General features: G+C 37.9%; 2 protein-coding genes across 2 annotated transcripts in view; both read left to right on the top strand.

The window, feature by feature from the left end:
- Positions 1-671: 671 nt before the first annotated feature.
- msmo1 (methylsterol monooxygenase 1) lies at positions 672-3,888 on the top strand. Its single transcript, XM_033973395.2, has 5 exons — positions 672-957; positions 1,426-1,574; positions 2,121-2,247; positions 2,339-2,493; positions 3,318-3,888. Exons 1-5 carry the CDS (start codon positions 703-705, stop codon positions 3,505-3,507), a joined length of 876 nt encoding a protein of 291 aa, XP_033829286.1. The 5' UTR covers positions 672-702; the 3' UTR covers positions 3,508-3,888.
- Positions 3,889-5,704: 1,816 nt separating this feature from the next.
- The window catches only part of cpe (carboxypeptidase E), a 41,455-nt gene continuing 32,127 nt past the window's right edge, over positions 5,705-15,032 (top strand). The window contains exon 1 of the mRNA XM_033991679.2: positions 5,705-6,124. Within this exon, the coding sequence (XP_033847570.1) occupies positions 5,890-6,124 (235 nt within the window). The 5' untranslated portion in view covers positions 5,705-5,889. The remainder of the gene's footprint in view (positions 6,125-15,032) is intronic.

Below are 15,032 nucleotides of genomic sequence, written 5' to 3'. Positions count from 1 at the left end.
ACTCAGGAGAAGTCTTCTTACAGTTCGGGTTATCTTTGTACTGTACTTATATTTACAACAGTGTTATAGGGGTACAGTTCAACAGGAGTTTGCGAAAACCTCTTAAAGGTACATTATGGTGGATGGACCGTCAGCTGCTCGTCTCCACGAACATGTTATTGTTTTTCCTGTAATGTTTCACAGTATAGCTTTATATATAAGCTTTAAGTTTTTCACAGTTTAGCTTTATATAAATGATCTCCATAAGGATAAACTGGTCAGATCTTTTAAGAGATGACCCTGCTTCCAGTAAGAATGAATGTTTTTCAAACAGCCATAATGGAAAGTTTAATGCTATACTGAGGAACTTTTCAGGTACAAAACTAATTTATTCTTTGTTTAGGACGGAAGATTTTAAATTTCTTATCTTGTGGATGCACTAAGGAGTGCAATTATTACAATTACAAAATACATTAAAAAATAATTAATTTGGTCAGAAATTAGTATCCGCAGCATTAGGAAATATCAAAATAGTTGTCATAAATGTACCCTTCTTCTTATCCTGTACTACTGGAGTGAAGTTTTATTACAGCCATTGACCTGATTACTATGCCATGCCACCGTGTAGTAATGAAACTTTCACTAGACATGTAACAACCATTGTGTAACATTATATCTCCTCGTCCAGCCTCTGTCCAGACCGATCACCTTGCAGTCTCCATCATGGCAGGAAACTCTTCAGTGGGCATTTTGAGTAATGCTTTCTTGGCTGTGGAATACGTGGACTCATTTCTACCTCCTAACCCCCTCCAGCCTCCACTCAAACAGGCATGGGGCTACATGCTGGACAACTACACCAAATTTCAGATCGCCACCTGGGGCTCTCTCATCGTCCATGAGTTCATCTACTTTCTGTTCTGCCTACCCGGTTTCCTCTTCCAGTTCATGCCATTTATGCAGAAATACAAGATTCAGCAGGTATTTTAGTATACTTAATGACAACAAACTAGCTGCTAATTTGCATACATATGATCAGAGCAGTTCTTCCACCCTTATTAATGTCTTATTCTAAATAACCTTATTCTGCTGATAATTATCCATTTACTAACATTTTTCTATCAACAAACTCCACATTACTTTCTTATTAGTTTGATAATTTTGTACATAAATTATTATCCTATTAGGCTTTCAGTAATAAAGGTTTTGTTAAGGGCTAGTACCAGAAGAAACAGTTTTATTAACGATTTATTAACAATAAATATTTCTCTTATGTAACAAGTGTATTACCATAATAGGAAAGTATTAGTAGGCCTAATAATGACTTATTAGCAGCAGAATAAGTTTATGCAAAATCAGACTTTGTGTTAATAAGTGTACCTTAAAATCAAATTTTATTGTATTGAATTTAAAGAATGAATAAAAATATGACAATGTTTTGTTTTGCAGGATAAGCCAGAGACATGGGAGAAACAGTGGAGGTGTTTCAAGATGCTGCTGTTCAATCATTTCTGTATCCAGCTCCCTTTGATATGTGGAACATACTACTTTACAGAGTACTTCAACATTCCTTATGACTGGGACTCAATGCCACGCTGGTGAGTAGAAGACAACATTTTATATTGAGTTGTTTTTTAGTAAAAAAATAAATTTACTTTACTAGCGGAAAATGGTATTCATATGATATATTTCAAGAAGTCACAGATTTGTAAAAACACACAGTAGGCTCTGAATGCTTAACACAGTAAAAGTTATTATCATTGTCCCGGATCTTAGTGGAACCCACCCATCAGGGTACCCTGTTTTCTCCTATTAAACTAAAGCCTTAGATAAAAAGTCCTTCAGCTATTCATGAACATGCCTAACTAAAGATCTGGCAATGTCTTTTCAGACGCTGCACTGTAGTACTTATTGCTACTTGCATTGGATGGGACCAATAAAGTATACTTTTACCTTGATATATACAGTATACTAAAGTATGTAAGACAGGTCCAAACCAATAGAATTTCTATTTTTAAAGAAGAGTAGTCACTAGTGATTAGTACCATAATTTCAGAACAACTGCTCTATACACTAAACTGATGTCTTTTAAGAAATCCAATAAGCTATTAATGAGTTGTACCACTTTTCTGCCCTTTCATCAGGCCATACATCCTGGCTCAGTGCTTTGGTTGCGCAGTTGTGGAGGACACCTGGCACTATTTCCTTCACAGACTTCTGCACCATCGTCGGATCTATAAATACATTCACAAGGTTCACCATGAGTTCACTGTGAGTAGAACATGTTGTATAGTTACTCATTAACAGACCTGGCTCTCATAACCCTCCATCCATCTTGTCTGCCCTTCGTCTTGTTCCCCAGTCTCCTTTTGGGATGCAGGCCGAATATGCCCACCCTCTGGAGACTCTTATCCTGGGAGCTGGCTTTTTCATTGGAATCATGATCTTCTGTAACCACGTTTTCTTCCTGTGGGCCTGGGTGTCCTTCCGTCTGCTGGAGACTATTGACGTGCACAGGTCAGAAAATAAACAAAACCACTGTTATTGACGTAACTACCTGCTAAGACAAATGTTACGGCATAAATCTGTCAACTATCCACCATCCACATTGAGTAACACTGCTCAAATTCCTTAACTACTCGTGAATAAATCTAAGATAACCAACTATGGAGTTAAACAGTCCCACCTAAGGAGTAATCCAAACCAAAACATGAACGCCCTTGCGGGACAACTGTTGTTGTGATTTTGGGCATTACAAAAATAAATGAATTTAATTGAATTGAATTAATCTTAAACCTTGTAATACAGGTTTAAGATTATATTGCTGCATTTTATAGGCCTGTAGTGTTTAATTGAGATAGGGCTGGAAAAATTATTATGGAAAAAATATTATGAATATTGATTTTGTGGTGTTTTTAAATATTTTTACACATATGCAGGATAATGAACCGTGCCATCTATCACAACAAACACGTTCATTGAATTTGTGAATCAATCTATGATAAATTCAATATTTGCATGAACTTACTATAATTCTAATGTAGTAACTATTGAATACCACTAGAGGGTCACAGAGAACACTATATTTGTGCCAGTGTTTGCACCAACACAAAGAAAAAACAATGATTTTAGCTATGATAATTATGACACAAAATTTCAAGATTGTCCCATGCAGAGTAACCAAAGCTAAAATTAACAGACCAGAACATAAAAAAGTGTTATAAAATAGTGTTGTTAAATCATTAAAAAATGCAATGGAAGGAACATTTCGGCATACACTTAATTTATAATGCATTAATGGGCTACACAAACATGAATGAAAATGTGTTTGTACTTTGCAGTGGCTATGACATCCCACTCAACCCAATGCACCTAATTCCATTCTACGCCGGGGCCCGCTTCCATGACTTCCACCACATGAACTTTGTTGGGAACTACGCCTCTACTTTCACCTGGTGGGATAAGCTTTTCAATACGGACAACCAGTACAACAAATTCATGAATAAAAAGGACAACAAGAAAGAACAGTAACCTGCTCACTAATGGACTTGATACACTACAACTATGTGCCTTTTGCATTAGAGGAACAATGCCTGTGTTATCTGTTCTGTTTGGCACTGAAAAATAAATGTTCTTCCATTTTATTATTGCTTCTTTATCAGACTCAGAATGGCTCAGCACTTTAGTACTTCCTCTTTAAGGGAATTACAAAATACACAATTGCAATTTGTCCAACGTATATTAGGAGAAACTGCCTAAACCAGCTACTACCCAGAGAAAGTAGTTTTGTTGTAAATGTATTTAACTATAAACAAATTTATTTCATTAACCACTTAAATCCTGTTTGACTGCACACATAATTGCCTTTATTTTGGGGTTTGTATATTGTATGCTTAAATAAAACTGTAGCCCAATGTAAGCAGGTGTTTTTCTTCAGTAATCTATTGGTGCATATGGTCCACTGCTGTTTAAAGAAATAATGGGTTTGATTGATTGGAAGGGGTCAGTTTTTGTTTTGGTGCTGCAGGGTTTTAGTAAGGACGCTCCATCTCTGCACTGCACTCAGGACACACCCCTGCTCCATCCTGCTCACACACGTGTAAATGTACCTGACATAAGCAGGCACCAAGCAGGAAGTTGCATTCTTTAGCTGGGAATTACTGCCACACTCTAGTGCAGGGGTCACCAACCTTTTTTAACCTGAGAGCTACTTTATGGGCACTGAGTCATATGAAGGGCTACCAGTTTGAGACGCTCTTCTGAAATAACACATTTTCTCAGTTTGCCTTTAGTTATACATTATTAATAATGATAAATGATAATCATCTATGTGAACACACTGATCATGTTGGAAGACACTGGTCATATTAATGTTTTCTCAAAATAATTATCAACAATGAGCAAGGAGGGAAACAGATATCAGTATACAGCACTTTAACTTTACTAATCTTAGTAATTGTTAAATTTCCAGATGACACTTACATCACTACATCTCATAGGAAAAGTGTCCCATTTTCACTATCCATTGACAAACCTTTTTAACAAAACATAAATAATACACATTGCACCATGTTTCATAAAGTTATCAATTATGTAATGTTAAAGAAAAATAAGGTTACATATTTTTAAATAAATCTCCATTGCGTTGTTTGACTTTTTCACCGGTGTCGTGAAAAAAAGCCTGTTGTTTACCCAAAGCTGCGTTTAGCTCTGGGCTTGTTCTGCCCATAGTGTGCGTCCCCGTGGGGGAGCGCTCGTCTCCGTGGGGAGTGCGCGTCCCCGTGGGTAGTTAGTGTGGAGTTTTATGAGAGGTAGTGAAGTGTCCCTCCACATTGTGCCACTTTGACGTCACCACAATCGCTCCGCAGATGAGATATGCGCAGGTTTCTTTTACAGTCTTAAATCGTTGTGAAAGTGATCTCTTTATTTTCTACCATGTTTTGGAGTAAGAAACTGCTTTCAGCGCATCCTCACAGCGCTCGCGAGCGGAGCACTGGTTTTGTCACGCGCACAATACTGACCTTTGAAGTGAGTAGGTCAAAGTTCACCTTAACTTATCTAAACTTCACGTATAATGAACATATGTTTAAGATATTGTCAATTTTTAAATCTATATAAACGCAAGGGTGATAAAAAAAAAAAAAGCAACAGAATAAGATTAAATTTTAGATGCAGCTCATTAGTGAGTTGTGCTGTTTTTAGAACCGGTCTGCGGGCGACTCATCTGGGGCTTGGGGGCGACATGGCGCCCGCGGGCATAGGGTTGGTGACCCCTGCTCTAGTGGATCACTATCTGTAGTATACGATGTGAACTGTGAAACTACATGCAATGCATGTGAGAGAAAGTATGAATTTGTGTTAGATTTGTGGCCATAATATACCACGGTAAAGTGGTCACTTGTGAAGCGGCGGACCACTTTACAGTGGTGTTAGATGATAATCCAAAATTGATAAGGAGAACATTTGGTAAGGTATATAAGAGATGCAAAACGTTGCTATGCCCACAAGAGTTTAAGTTCAATAGTCTAATTACTCGGCCTAAATACAACATGCAATGGCGACGGGTCATTTATTTAAAAATCCCACATTTTTCTTTTCTTTATATTTAAATAAGTCTACTAAAATCGTACGTTGCAGAAGACAGTGCTGTGTAATTTCGATAACATAAAGATTTAGCAATTTCACTCACTGTCCTCGTGTTATTGTGAAAGAATTACCCGGATGTGCGCGTGTTGCGTTGTTGTAGACGCATGTGGCGTGCGTAAAGAGCGTGTGCTCAGGTACAGCCTCGCATCACTCGGAGAGGGAGAGGAGGATATTAATAGCTTAAAGCGAAGCTGCAGCAGAGATAAGGCTTGGGGGCGAGCCTCACACAGACAGACGGGTTTAGGAGAGAACTGAGGACAGGTCGAGATGAAGCAGTTGTTTTGGATCGTGCTTTTGGGCGCTGTCGCGGTGATGGTCCGCGGCGGCAGTGACGGGGAGATCTCCTTCGAGTATCACCGCTACGAGGAGATGCGGAAAGCGCTGGTGTCGGTATGGCTGCAGTGCCCCACCATCAGCCGCATCTACACCATCGGGGAGAGCTTCGAGGGCCGCGAGCTGCTTGTCCTGGAGATGTCCGACAACCCTGGGACACACGAGCCTGGTCAGTGTACACACGCACCGTACAATGCGGCAATTTGAAGCTCCATTTCACCTCTTTGTGTGGGATGAAAGAAGCAAAGTGGCAGCGTATCCCCTCAAGTTGTATTAGTCTGTTTTTTTTATTATTCATTTATTTAACCTATTTATTTTAGAACTGTACAACGATTCACTGAACCTACTTTTAATGTTGGCATAAGATGTAGACTAGTTAGGGGTCCTGTATAATAAAGAGTAAGCCCATTTAGTATAGCCTACTTGACTAGTCTCTCTAAAATAGGCCTGTTACTAATAGACTAGTAATAGGCTATAACGTAGGAATTAAACACAAAGTCTAGTTATTCTATAATACTAAAATTATAATAAAATCAACACAGTAGTCATTTTCAGAAGTATTAAACAAAAACAATATATTGATTTTATAATGGATTAGATTATTCTCCTGGTGTACATAGACTGGACATTGATCTTGTCCTCATTTAGTCTCATTTCGTGGGCTTAATGCCTCGTCGTGGAGGTCCTCTCCAGGCAGGGCGCATTGTGGAGCTGGGTGCGGGGCTGGGGAGCTTGGTGCTGGTGCAGAGCTTTAAGTTGCCTTCTGTTGCTGCTGCATCCCTTCACGGGAGATGGGAGATTGTGCCTCGCCGAGCCGCCATTTTACCTCACGATAAGAATCTCGTTCCTCGTCGAGTCGTGACTTTGAGGAAACATCTCAGCGGCTGGGAATCAGGCCACGGCTCATTTGGCTGCTGTTCACTTCCAAATCAAAACCACATGACTTTGAACTAATGGATTGTCTTTACGCGCGAAATCATCACCGAAATGTAAAAAAAAAATGCTGTATCAGTTCAGTTGCCAAGAAGAGGACTGTTTTTTGTTCAAGTTAAATAATAGCCTCATGTATTGCTTCACTGTGAGAGAGAAAGGAGTGTGGCAGGAACATGGAGTAGTTCTTAGTTGGGATAGGAGCCAGCCACAACCCCAAATGGAAATGGTTATAACTAGGGAACCATGTTTGATCTCAGCAGGGGTTCAGAAAGCAGGCAGTATTTAAATTAAAGGCAGTGGATTAACCCCAAACACTAATAATATAAGTGCATTTAGAACAGACTTGGTGCAAGCTGATTTTAAAATTGAGTACTTCTGTCAGCTTGTGTAGGCTATAAAGAAAATTGCAGAACATTGGTTGGTCATTAAGTTATGGTTTTAAACCATAACTTAAAGGTGCACTATATATGTAAATGTTATTGCTTTACCTTGAATGTTCCACAGTATAGCATTAAAAATAACATTTATATGCTGGCAAGCAGGTGAGACCACCCAGCCAAGATACTGTGCAGATCTGTGGAGAAGTGGTTCTACTCACAGTAAGAAGGCATGCTTTTCAAGGAGTTTTTGAGCAATAACGCCTGTAATTGAATCCATTTAAGGAAGATAGGATTAATGCCATACTGTGGAACACTGAAATAAAAACAAAAAATTTGCTCCTAAGTCAATAGTCTTAATAGGTGCATGCACAAATGTATATTGATTTCATTTGTCAGGGATAAAGAAGGCGCAACATCAAAACCAGCAATAGAAATATTGAAAATGACTGATGCTAAGAAAGTAGAATTGAAAAGAATGGTAAAAAAAAGAGTAAGGTGAATACAGACATAAACAGGAAGTCTACAGTTGTTCAATCAATCAGAATGGAGCCACTGTCCTCTCTGTCACACCGGAAGGATAAGGATTAGTCTTTGGTACATGCAGTCTGTCCTACAAAGTCGTAGTAAATACAGCAATAAGGACAGAGGCTTATGTGAAAAAACAAACATAATGCAAAATACCGCTTTCCCAAAAAAATCTGTAGATTTAGTTTTTAAGTAACGTGGAATTATTACAGGCACATGAAGGCCATACCAATTACCTTATTACACTAATAATAGCTGAAGGCACTAAACTTATAAGTGAATATGTGGAAAGCCAAGTCAAAACTGTTATTACTGGTAGCAATAAGTTTGCATATATTTTGAAATTTATTCTAACCTAGTGTACCAGAAAATGTTTTTTGGGTTGTTTTTTTTTGTTTTTGTTTTTTTGAATGTTTGGTGAATGTTTGCCCAGCAACGGGAAGGTAACTGTCCGTAGGCAAGACAATATCAGAAAGAAGCATCCAACATAAAAACTCATAAAAACAACCCCAAATGAGCTTTCATCATAGGTACACTACAGAAAATCAATCACATTGTCTGATTTTTAAAGAATTTATTTGCAAAATATGGTGGAAAATAAGTATTTGGCCAATGACAAAAGTTCATCTCAGTGCTTTGTTATATACCCATTGTTGGCAATAGCAGGTCAAACGTTTTCTGTAAGTCTCCATAAGGTTTTCACACACTGTTGCTGGTAGTTTGGCCCATTCCTCCTGCAGATCTACTCTAGAGCAGTGATGTTTTGGGGCTGTTTCTGGGCAACATGGACTTACAACTTCCTCCAAAGATTTTCTATGGGGTTGAGATCTGGAGACTGGCTAGGCCACTCCAGGATCTTGAAATGCTTCTTACGAAGACACTCCTTTGTTGTCCGGGCGGTGTGTTTGGGATCATTGTCATGCTGAAAGACAAAGCCACGTTTCATCTTCAATGCTCTTGCTGATGGAAGGAAGTTTTCACTCAAAATCTCACAATACATGGCCGAATTCATTCTTTCCTTCACACAGATCAGTCGCCCTGGTCCCTTTGCAGAAAAACAGCCCCAAAGCATGATGTTTCCACCCCCATGCTTCACAATAGGTATGGTGTTCTTTGGCTACAACTCAGCATCCTTTCTTCTCCAAACACAACAAGTTGAGTTTTTACCAAATAGTTCTATTTTGGTTTCATCTGACCGTATGACATTCTCCCTATCCTCTTCTGGATCATCCAAATGCTCTCTAGCAAACTTCAGCCCGGCCTGGACATGGCTTAAGCAGGGGGCCTCGTCTGGCACTGCAGAATTTGAGTCCCTGGTGGCGTAGTGTGTTACTGATGCTAACCTTTGTTACTTGGTCCCATCTCTCTGCAGATCATGCATTAGGTCCCTCTGTGTGGTTCTGGGATTTTTGCTCACCGTTCTTGTGATCGTTTTGACCCCACAGGGTGAGATCTTGTAACTGAATAAACACAAGACAGATAAGTTTAACATCATACTGTGGAACACTCCAGGTAAATTAGTAACATCTCCATGGAGACAAGCAGGTGGCAGACCGTTCAACAGAAAAATGACATACCATAACTTGTTATGATATTTACTATTTTGATTCCCAATCCTATTCATAATTTCGGTGCCATGTTAATGTGCATCATGTACAGTTTTACATATGGGCAGCTCCCTGGCTCGTACAGTAATGATCAAATGCATGTGCGCTCTAAATGAAGCCGTAATAGTGTGGTGGGCGTGTGCGGGTGACTCACGGTAGCCATGCAGCGTCCTTATTACTACCAGATGATTTTCCAAACTCGCTGCTCTGCACAAGTTTGAGCCCTGAAAACAAGGCCACAGCTCTGCAGCACCCCTTCTCCTGCCCTATTTCTGCTACTATGGGCTGTAATGTATAGCAGACATAAAGTGGAAACAAAGGCCAATGTTTGACAGGAATTCACTGGAGAACAACAGGAGAGCAAAAGCTATTGGATAGAATGGTACATGGTAGTGTTAACATGATACTAAAAAAGCTTTTTATACTCTTATACTTGTTCTGATACAACTCAGATAATTCTAAAGCTATTCAGGAAAGGTTCATTTCTGTCCTGTGAATGTGAGTTTTTTATATCGAGACCTGCTCAAATGAGTATCTACCATCGATATTAGTTTTAATATCGATTAGTATTTGATTTTCGATACTTTTGACAACACGAGCTGATGGATTTTCAAAGAGGCAGTGCAGAACAAAAATAAGTTAAGATGTTAAGTCAAATGTTGACTGCAATACTTAAATGGACAAATTATCAATTTTCATGATAGTTTGACATTTTGCTATCTATTTCATTGCTGATCTATATAAATATCAATTTTGATTTGATGGCACTTACTAACAGCACACCAGCTGTACTTCCTAAATGCTTTATATTTGGATGCAGACAATATATAGGTCTAACATTTTACTTGAATGCAATAGTAAGGAATCATGATAATAATAATAATAAAAAAAACCACCTGTTTGACAATATACAAAAAAAGCTGATAAGATATCTTAATTAGACTTGTTCTGTTGTACTCAATGGTTTCCAAAGTTTTTTACCTCATTTAATACACCTCTATATGGGCACCATTAGTTGCACGAAGCGCTTCAAGACGGTACTTGATTTCTTGCCGTGTTCGCTGTAGCATAGCCTCATCAATGGTTACAATTACATCTGATATTTTTTGCTTCAGTTCAGTAAAGTCCCGTGTCTTTGTTTCATTGATTCTCAGTATCTGATTTTGTCTCAACAAACCATGATACACATTGTGCCTTCTCCTGAGGAGTAGCCATTTCTTAGGGGTTTATTCAAAAGGATGCCTCTTTAATCAACAGCATACAAAAATGCAATGTGATTAAAAACTTTTATAACCACTGAGTACAATAGAACAAATCTAATTAATATATCTTATCAATTGCTTTTGTAATTAAATTTGAAAATTGTAAACATTGGACACCCTGTAGCTCTCAACACAAAATAATAGTTTCTTTAGGCTGAGTCCTATTCTAGTTCTGTAAAGACCATTCTAACTTTTCCTATTTAAGCCTATATGATTTTCTCAGTATAAATTCTTGCTCAAATTAGTGAGTTTTAGTCTCAATTCTGGGCATCAGTCAAAACATTTCTTTATTCCCATCAACAACTGCTTCTCACCCAAATTATATGATTGTCCAGTGTTCATATAATCATCTAGGATCTGTTAGCACTGAAAAAGATCTGTACTTTGCTCAACACGTGTGCGTCAGTTCCATCAATTAGCCTCATATTGTCTTGAGACACACCCCACCGGTCTCTGATCTGACCCACACACTGCTGGACCTAAAGTTGGAGCTGAAATAGCGGTTGCCGTGGAGACTGATCGGCTTAGTGCACTGAGCTAAGGGCGGCAAGCGCAGGCCTGTTGTCTGTGATGTGCTCAACCATCTGTCATACAGCACAGTTTGTATGAATACTCAGCATGCAGGATCCAAGATGGCCGACACGTAGTGGGCAGTAATGTGAAAACAGTAGGGAATATGAGATGTACTTTTTGGGAACAACGTGAAAAAGTAAAATGTAAATTAGGTGCTGTAAGACATGATCCCTGTTTATGGATAATAGCTCTAATACTCATACTTATAAACTACTTATTTTATTTTACTGACAATACCCGATGCCAGTTATGTCAGAAAGTAAAACTGACCTGCATATGCTAAGATTTTTGTAGGAGACATAGTGGAGAGGTGCAAATGAATAGGAGGCTAGGGCAACAGCCAGTGGTCTTTTATTATACATGAAATGCCAACACTCTATCTCTCCCTTTCCCTCACTCTCTCTACCTTTCCTTTCTTCCGCCGTCCTCCTTTGTATGTCTTTTCCTCTCTCTCTCTTTTTCTCTCTCCCTCTATTCCTCTGTCTCTGTGTTTCATTCTGCTGTTTATACATTGTAGCTCATGACTTTAAAAATATTATAAATTTAAATAGGTTTGGTGGTTTAAATCATTTCTTGGGTTATTATGTAAGTGGCATTAATTAGTTTCAATATTATCATTTATCGGCTATATTTACTTCAGCAATAGATCAAACTTCAGAATTTGTTACCGTGACAGGCATATCACACTTTCAATTTTTTTGTACTAATTATTATTGAAAAAATGTCAAAATGCATGCATTATATTCTGTATTTCCTTTTAACTTTTAGAGGAGAGTTTTTGGCTTCATTCAGTAACAAGTTGTGCATTATTTAACAGACACCATTTTTGACTCATGTATTGAATGAATGAATTTAATGTTACTTAATGGAGGGCATGTTTACACTGCACAGCTGATTATATTTGACTAGTCTCTCTCTCTCTTTCTTTCTTTCTTTCTTTCTTTCTCTTTTTCTCTCTTTCTCATATATATATATGGGGGGGGGGGGGGGTGCGCGGGGGTGCGTGTGTGTCTGTCTGTCTGCTGTGGTGCATGTCTGGAAGCATTTAGCAGGCTTGTGCATGTTGTAACTCTATATCGGGGCTTGGGCTTTGTCTGTAGAATTGTAAAAATTGAGTTGAAGTTTTCAGTAGACATTGGCATTGTCTCTGCACAAAGGAAGTATGTAATCTGCACACACCATCCTACCTGACCTCAGAATGATTAAAATGCTTTTTAACCACATTGATGTTGACAAAACTGAAACAAGTGAGAAGTAGCTCCAGTTTTTTTTAACTATTGTCACAATGCTAAAATTATTAATTTGATTTTGATACTGTTTTAATTGATACAGTGCTAATATAGAGCAAAATTATTATAAAACTATTCTGAAAAGGTCCAATGTTAAACAGTTTTAGCTTTAATGTCTGAGTCTAATGTCTGAGTATCATTACATTTGACAACCCTCTAGAAATCTCCAGATGAATTCCATGATTTTGAAAGTTATCAAATAGCATTTTTTGAGTCAGTATTACAATAGAACACTGAAATAATAATTGCCAAACACATGCATTTCATGACACGGTTTAACAGGTTTTAAATTATACTTATATTACATTGTCATAACATGGCCTAATTTTATTGAACATTGTGTCCCATGCCTCACCAACGTTTTTTCAAATATACATTGGTGACAGCTTCTTGTTTATAGGTGCCATTTATAGCATTGGTTATGTAATATTTAGTTTTCAATTGTTATTTGTCATGGCATTAGAAAATACTTAACAAAAGTAATATAGAATATATATAGAATATAGAATGCAAATAAATGCAGGCATTTGATATAGTTTCTTTTATGCTATTATGGCTATATTCTTTGTGTATTCCCCCATTGACAAAATATATTGTATTGCCTTTTAAATCCGAACATCTATTTGCTTCCACTCAAACATCATTGTGTTTCTTTTTTTTCTTCAAACACAATGTAAACGTTTCCATGGAATATAAAAAGCAAGTTAGTATTGCAAGCTATTATGTATCCCTTTTTGTGGTTAGCTTCAATGCAGTGTAGCAATATCTGTTCAAATGCCGCTAATATTTTTCACAGATTATGTAAGATGCCTGTGATGTCTTGTGGCTTTAACGGTTTTCTGTTTTCTTCTCCAATAAGTAACCTAACATACATGCAAGAAACAGTGTCTTCCTTGTTGACATGAGCTATAACCAAGGCTTACAGAATTTATAGCATAACTTTAAACATGGCAAAGTGCAAGTCCATAATTCACTTGAAAGGTGATATTGAAATTGACCAGCAGCTTGTTGTCTGTTGAAATCATTAGAGGAAAGTGAAATAGTGGAGAATCCCCCCTGCACTGATAACAAAACCAGCTGAGGAACAGGCTAGGAATGAGGATGTAAGGAGACATAGCCAAGGGACTAGGAGGCTATGGCACTAGCCAGGGGTCATTTATTATAAATGAAATGCCTACACCTTCTCTCCCTCCTTCTTTGTATCTCTTTTATTTTTTTCATCTATCCCTTCTCTCTCTTCGTCTCTCCTTCTCTTTCCCCTCTTTTTCTTCCTTCTCTTTCTTTCCCTGTTTTTCTGATTCACCCTTTCTCCATCTCTCTCTAACTCACCCGTCTTGCTTCCTCTGCCCCTCTTTACTTCTATCTCTCTTTCTCGCAATCTGTATACCCCCATTTTTTCCCTTTTTTGTCCTCGTCTCTCTTCTTTCCCCAACCACCCTCTCTCTCTTTCTCTCTCTTTGTTTTTCATTCTCTCCTTTTATTTTACCATTTCCTCTCTTGTCTCTCCCTCTCTCTTCACTTCTCTCTCTTTCTCTTTTCACTCATTCTCTCTCTCTCTCTCTCTCTCTCTCTCTCTCTCTCTCTCTCTCTCTCTCTCTCTCTCTCTATATATATATATATATATATATATATATATATATATATATATATATATATATATATATATATATATCTCCACCCTTTTCCTGTCAGGGCACACTGTCTCTCCATCTGCCTGCTTCTCTCATCACCACTCTTCATCCTCTGTAAACATGTCATCTTGCCTGGTTCAATTTTTTATTTAGCGGAACACTTCAGACTGCTTTTGACAAATCTTATGTCACCCCATGATGCATTGTAGTTACTATTCAAAAAGAGTAATACTTTTTCTTAATCCTAGCAGTTTACTAGTATAGTAGGGATGGGGCAAGTGGTAACTGGATGCTTCTCTACGAGGTGTATTCGTACATAGCAATTAACCACTTGTGAAAATGTGATAATTGGCATGGAGTTGTCACTAAGGGGGTGATTTTCTTAACTGGGCAAGGTAAATGAGTTAGACTGCTGTATTTTAAGGAAAGCTTGTTTTCTTAAAAATCAACAACAAAAAAAACAAAAAAGGTGACAACAACCTTATAGATTTTGGTTGCTGAGTCTGGGATGTCCCCACAGTATGGCACTGAACTTGTCTATTTAACATTGTTCAATAGGCTCTGTGCACAACAATACCCGGCAACCTCACGTTTAGCTTTACTACTTCCTGGCCAGTTTGATCTCTGTGGGGTTTTTCTTGCTAAAATTAATAAATATTTAAATATAAAGCAGTAGACAGAGAGCTGCGAGTGTACATCACTGACTACATGTTAAATGCTGCAAAGTAAAATGAATACTTTACACTTCTGTGTTTAGAAAGAGACATGTTTGTGTCAGTGATAATGTATTATACATTTAACAACAATCGGGTTGTCTTTATTTGAATTAATATTAATTTAAATAGGTTGTTTATCTGTGTAAACCCTCAGTCGTCCA

The sequence above is a fragment of the Periophthalmus magnuspinnatus genome, chromosome 1 (genome assembly GCF_009829125.3).
Source record: "Periophthalmus magnuspinnatus isolate fPerMag1 chromosome 1, fPerMag1.2.pri, whole genome shotgun sequence".
Lineage (NCBI taxonomy): Eukaryota > Metazoa > Chordata > Actinopteri > Gobiiformes > Gobiidae > Periophthalmus > Periophthalmus magnuspinnatus.
This window is presented reverse-complemented; position numbering and strand designations above follow the sequence as displayed.